We start from the raw sequence: 5,837 nt of genomic DNA, 5'->3' as shown, positions 1-5,837 counted from the left end.
TTTGTAATTGATAATTATTATTGTATATACATATCATAAATCAAGTTTTAAAATTCTGTTGCAGCTGATCCCAAATAGAGGGTACTTCATAATATAAATTTAATGAACGATTTGTTCTTTTGAATAATTTAGATAATTCATATAATTAAAAATAATATCAATATATATAACGTTGGGACTGTGGAAAGTGTTAATGACATGAAAAATCTTCTTAGGTCTCATTTCTCTTGGGACTTCGGAAGGAAATATATAAGAGGATTTGATATCATGTCCTGGTCTGACACCTTAAGGTATTATGTTTATTACTCATCCGGTCTCTAATATAGGATCCAATTTTTGAGTTGGTTTTAGTCCTAAATATAAGACCCATTTATTATATTTATCAGTTTTCTCTAAATTATCTCCACGGATACCCCTCAATCATAATCAAGTAAAAGAGGGAGATGAGGTATTAAGAAAGATGATTATAGTGTTTTAAGAAAAAATGTGTCATTTTCTTATAATTAACTAACTTACCTAATTTTCTTAATCTAATCAAATTAGTTAAACGGGTCTTATATTAAGGATTGGAGGAGTAGTATTTATCACTTTTATACCTTCTCCATTTCAAATTTATCTAACCCTTCAACTTATTCTATCTTTCCTAGTGTGAGTTCGCCGCCTACTCTCTCTCTATCTCCCTCTCTCCCCCCATTCTTTTAAAAACTGTGAGCCACGCAGAAGAACTTGCTTCTTGTCGTTCAGTGATCATTTCAGGTCTGAATGTACGACGACAAAACAAAATAAAGAATTATATTCATTTGGGTAATTATATTTGACTGGAAGAAAAACGAAATCATTCAAAGCAATGCATAAACGATTTACATATAATGTTGATCATATTTTTGAAATAATCATTCAATAGTATATAATTATTTTTTTTGCTTTTAAAAATAGGACGCCACAGTCATTTTTTTCTTTCATCAAAACTCGACTCTAAAATTATCTAATTTATTAATCACTGTTATTGGCTTATAACTACCTATTTGCCACGTAAATTTGCATGTTTTTATTCACAATCTCATGTCAAAATTATTATAGTGTAACTCATTTGATTACAAAATCTCGAAACCTACGAATTTATTTAAAATTTTTGGCAACGTGCCCAGTAATTCTTACATAGAAATTCTGATAAAGTGTGCTCTTTTTGCCGCGAATTGTAATTAAAGAATTAGGCCTTCTGTGCATAAAAAGTGTCATTCAACATCCAAATTTTGAGAGGGGAACAAAGAGGAATATGAATTGAATATAGTGGAGTTCTATACATTCAATGTAAATACAAAAACACATACAATTATGCAGATAATAATTCAAACCCACCAACTTCAAGCTGTTTTGGCAGGCAAAAAAGTCCCCAACACTAAGCAACTGAGTTCAGTGCTTACTTCGGAGCTTTTTCATTTATCTTTTTCAAAGCCAAACTACTTTAGTTAATGTCAATATAACATATAAAATCTATAGCAAATCACAATATTCATAAGTTTGAACAATGTGGTTCACTTCACACTTAGTGCATTTCAAGTGCACATAAAATATGTCTAATTTATACCAAATTGGTATACAAATTTTTCACCCAAGAAAAAGAAAAAGCTGCAAACTATATTGTAGCCAGTATATATATGGCTGTAACACAGTTTAACAGCACACAGAAGAAAAACAGAGAGATCAGTTCTTGGAACTTGATGCTGGAGCTTGCTGCATTTGCTGATAAATAGCAGCCATCCGACTGTATGCATCCGTGGTCATCGGCTGCAATAATCAATTATAATCATCTATTGATTAATGATATCATATGATAATTAATGAAGTATTGAAAAATAATATCAGAAATTATGTATGTGTGTGTCTTATGTAGAGATGAGTCATAAAGACATTTATACACATGATCCAAAAATTAAGCCACAGATTATTCATAATCTGCGGCTAGCTACATGCAGTGTCAGATTTGAGACCTAACATAGTGCTAAAAACACATTGAATCTCATGACAAATCATTACAAGAAGACATTCAACAAGAGAATCTGACTTCTATCCCTCTTTTCCTTAGAAAAATAAGTCATGCTAGCATGAAAAATATACAATTATTGCACTACTACATCGGTTAGGAAGGACTTTTCACATTGGCTAGTGGAGAATATGTAGTATATAGTTTGTCATAAATTTACATTAGTAAAACAAGCAAATGACAACCGACAAGCTATTGGTTGAGATGGTAGTAAGTGGTCTCATCTCTATAAAGAGGAGAACACAAGTTCGAATCCCGAAAAACATACTTTTTGGGAGGGATTTAATTTTAACGCTCCCAATCCGATAAAGATTAATCTCAGATTCAAAGTAACTTGAGTGTACTCTGAGTTATACCCAAAAAAGACAAGCAAACGACATAAAAAAGATTTTCTATGTTGGTTAAACTTAGTAACCCAGCGGGTTTGCTTGTTTAATGTGAACAATTATAAAACAATATTATAGGATACCATAAGTCCTACCTGTTGTGTCTGGCATGCTAGGAACGAGGACAAGAAGTCAGGCACTGCTCCTTGAAGCCGATTGCCACCAGCAGAACCGTCCCAGGAGGGCATCGGCATGAAGCCGGCGGCGGCGGAAGGGTGGAGAATGGGAGGGACGGTGGGGATGTTAGGGCGAGCCATAGTGTTCATGTCCATGCCCATTCCCATGCCCATTGGAGCCATCATGGACATGAGTTGAAGTTGTTGCTGTTGCAGGGTCATTGGCAGCATCATGGAAGATAGACTCATTCTGTTCACCATTTGAACTTGTGCTTGAAGTTGCTTCACATAATCTATTACCTCATCCAGCATTGAAGCTTTATCAGTCTGAAATTAAACACATAGTGAAGAAATAATCGTAAAGTTAATAAATAATAATACTACCTCTGATCCTAATTATAAGACCTCGTTTATAGTATACAAGCGAGATCTTATAATTAAGATTGGAGGTAGTAGTAATTAAAACCTGCAAGTATATAACTCATAGTTTTGACGCTGAAGGACCTACGTAGTATTATTTCTAGCTACAAAAAAACACTTCAGAAAGATTGAGAAAAATAAATTGTAACGTGAGAGTGAAAGGGTCATGATCTAAGAAACACGAAAACTTATTTCTATGGTCTTTGGAAAGGATTTTTTCCCCCTTTTTTTGAGAACAACCCCGTCAGATTTGAGCGTTGTAGAAAACGTTTTGGTACGGTTTTCTTTCTATTTATAATTAAGATTGGAACCCAAATATCTGTTTAATTAGGGGATATGGATTTCCTTTTTTGGCCCCCTTCATAATTGCTAATATGTTTTTTAAAAAAAGATTTTAATTTGCGAATTTCTTAACTGTTGATATTATGAATTATGGGTTGGTAAATTGATGAGATTTTATTATTATTATTATTCTTCCTGTTTTTTTTTTTTGGTTGGTTTTGGATGACTTGTTGAGAGGCTAATGAGAGTACTGTGTGGAATAAGGGCCTACCACAAGAAAGGGTTGTCCCCGAAACATCTGTCAAAGTGTGACAAGTCATAATTAGGATAACAGGAAATTCATATGGACTGAGATTTATATAAACATATATAAAAATATACCTTCTTTTTATATATTATTGTGATTTGATTGGATATACACTTTGGACCACATTTATCCGTCAAGTAGTTATCAAAATAATTTTTTTTTAAAAATAATTTCTGCATATAGTATCTCCAAATTAATACCTGTTTTGTAGGATCTGATGATATGTGTGCATTAATTACCTGCTAAAGCATTTATAATTTCTTTTTAGTCGATTGTGATAATAAGAATTTATGTGGGTATATGGGCTATGTGCGTGTATTAGTCTATATTTTTAGTAATTAATATCAATTTGATAACTCATAATTTATTTTATGGTTTATAGAATTATGGTGTTTGGTTAACTTGATGAAGAAAGAAAATTACTAACAAAACGGAGTATTACCTTGCTGGAAGTTGGAACCAGCTTCTGCAATGTTTTCATCCTTTGGTTTATCTTATCTCGCCTTTTCTGAAACAGGATCATGTGAAAATTATCAATGAACCAAAAAAAGTGTAATTTTTCATTTAAATAATAATGATTAATAATCTATTTGAAACTAAATTCGAATTATTTAAGCGAGATCTTACTCTTTCAGACTGGTTGTGCACATCAGCAGCTCTACGCCGTTTGTTGGACGATGAAGATTTCACCGTTCTTTCTTTTCTGTCGTCCTCCTCATCTTCTTCTCTCTATAATGAAGGTTAAATTTAAACAAAGATTAGAGAACACGAAATTATATATTAAAATTTTTTTGAAAAAACTAACCATCAGTAAATATAATTACATAAACATGGGCAAACGATAATGAAAATAACTGATATGATTTTTTTTTCAACGAAGAAAAACTTTGCCTGTGTACTGTGGCAAACAGAATCATGGTCGTCAACGGCGGTCTTCTTCGTGTACGGCCGGATGGAGCTGGTGTTTTCCAGCGAACCCATTGAAGCAGAAGTATAACCCACATCCATTTCCATATCGCACGTGTCAGGAGTCACGTGATGGCTATCTCTCTCACTTACACTTTGATCCCACTGGCGGGCTACAGGCACACGCGCCACCGCCGGAACTCTCGCAGCACCTCCTCCACGGCCACAAGATCCCACCTGTGCCGAGCAACCCACTCCGCTGCGTGTGCCAATCCCTCCTCCACCCATGGATTCATCTACAACCGCCGTACTCTGCTCTTCCGTACGATTCGAGCAAGGCACCAAAGCATCCATAGTCTTTGTGTTTGATACAGCAGCGCGGCTGCCGCCGCCGCGTTGGTGTTCAAACCACGGCACTAACTTGTCTCCGTCACCGCCGCAGTCTCCGTCAACACTTTGTGGCACTGATTTGGTGTTCTGGGAGAAGCAAGTAGCTTGATTGACTATGGACTCTAAGGTTCCACTAGCTCGATACTTCGAATGGGTGGTCAACGGATCGGACCTTGTACTCGCCGCCGCACCAGAGATGATGGGTTTTGCCGGAGGTCGTGGCAGACCCATCCCATTCATCCATATCTGCCCGTTCTGCCATGTAAGCTCTGCAACTTCATAGTCAAACCTGCAAATAATCCCAGAAAATATAAGCAGCTAGGAAGTATAAAGACACACAAACCCCACACAGAGAAACGCTATATATATATGCAGTACGTGGGGATGAGATCGGGGACGGTGGAGTTGGAGTTAGAAGGAAGAGAAGTTCTGGGGCCTGAGGGAATATTGTTGTCAACATCCCAGGTGGGTACGCAGAAGCTCATGTTGGGAAGAAGAAGATCGATCGATCGATCTGTTTCAGAGAATGAGATTTCTGGGATGGATGTGTAGTTCAGTACTGTTGAAGAAGAAATAAATAAAGAGAGAACTGTGGAAAGTGAGAGAGTGAGGGGGAGAGAGAGAGGAAAATGAAGAGGGGATATTAGGGAATTTATGTGAAGATAAATGTGTTTGATAAAGGAGATGCATGGAAGATAGCTAGCTTTAATTTTGAGGTTTTTGAGAGACTTGTGGATTCTATTTCATGAAGGAGAAGAGAGAAAAAATCTAGTCCACATGAAGGAACATTAAGAGGATGTTTCCTTTTTATTCTTTTTTTTTCCCCGTGAATATCAAACACTTGATATGGGCTTCACTATCACGAAACAATTATTGACTTTATTGTTGGGTTGAGGATGAGGACGCAATATGATGGGACGATCAAATATTATACGTAAGACTTGGCAATTATTAGTGGCCAAGTTCAACGAAATCCAAGTTCTCTC

At 35.9% G+C, this 5,837-nt stretch overlaps 1 protein-coding gene across 1 annotated transcript; it reads right to left on the bottom strand.

Annotated features, from left to right (window-relative positions):
- Positions 1-1,251: 1,251 nt before the first annotated feature.
- Positions 1,252-5,566, bottom strand: LOC114754314 (transcription factor UNE10). Its single transcript, XM_028943093.1, has 6 exons — positions 5,230-5,566; positions 4,447-5,140; positions 4,183-4,284; positions 3,998-4,063; positions 2,526-2,873; positions 1,252-1,788 (listed from the first exon to the last, which is right to left on the bottom strand). The coding sequence occupies exons 1-6, from the start codon at positions 5,334-5,336 to the stop codon at positions 1,705-1,707; spliced, it is 1,401 nt and encodes a 466-aa protein (XP_028798926.1). The 5' UTR covers positions 5,337-5,566; the 3' UTR covers positions 1,252-1,704.
- Between the last annotated feature and the right edge of the window lie 271 nt (positions 5,567-5,837).

The sequence above is a fragment of the Neltuma alba genome, unplaced genomic scaffold, assembly GCF_004799145.2.
Source record: "Neltuma alba isolate B1F8T4 unplaced genomic scaffold, ASM479914v2 tig00010128_pilon, whole genome shotgun sequence".
Classification (NCBI taxonomy): domain Eukaryota; kingdom Viridiplantae; phylum Streptophyta; class Magnoliopsida; order Fabales; family Fabaceae; genus Neltuma; species Neltuma alba.
Note: the sequence above shows the minus strand (reverse complement) of the source record. Positions and strands in the feature narration are given on the sequence as shown.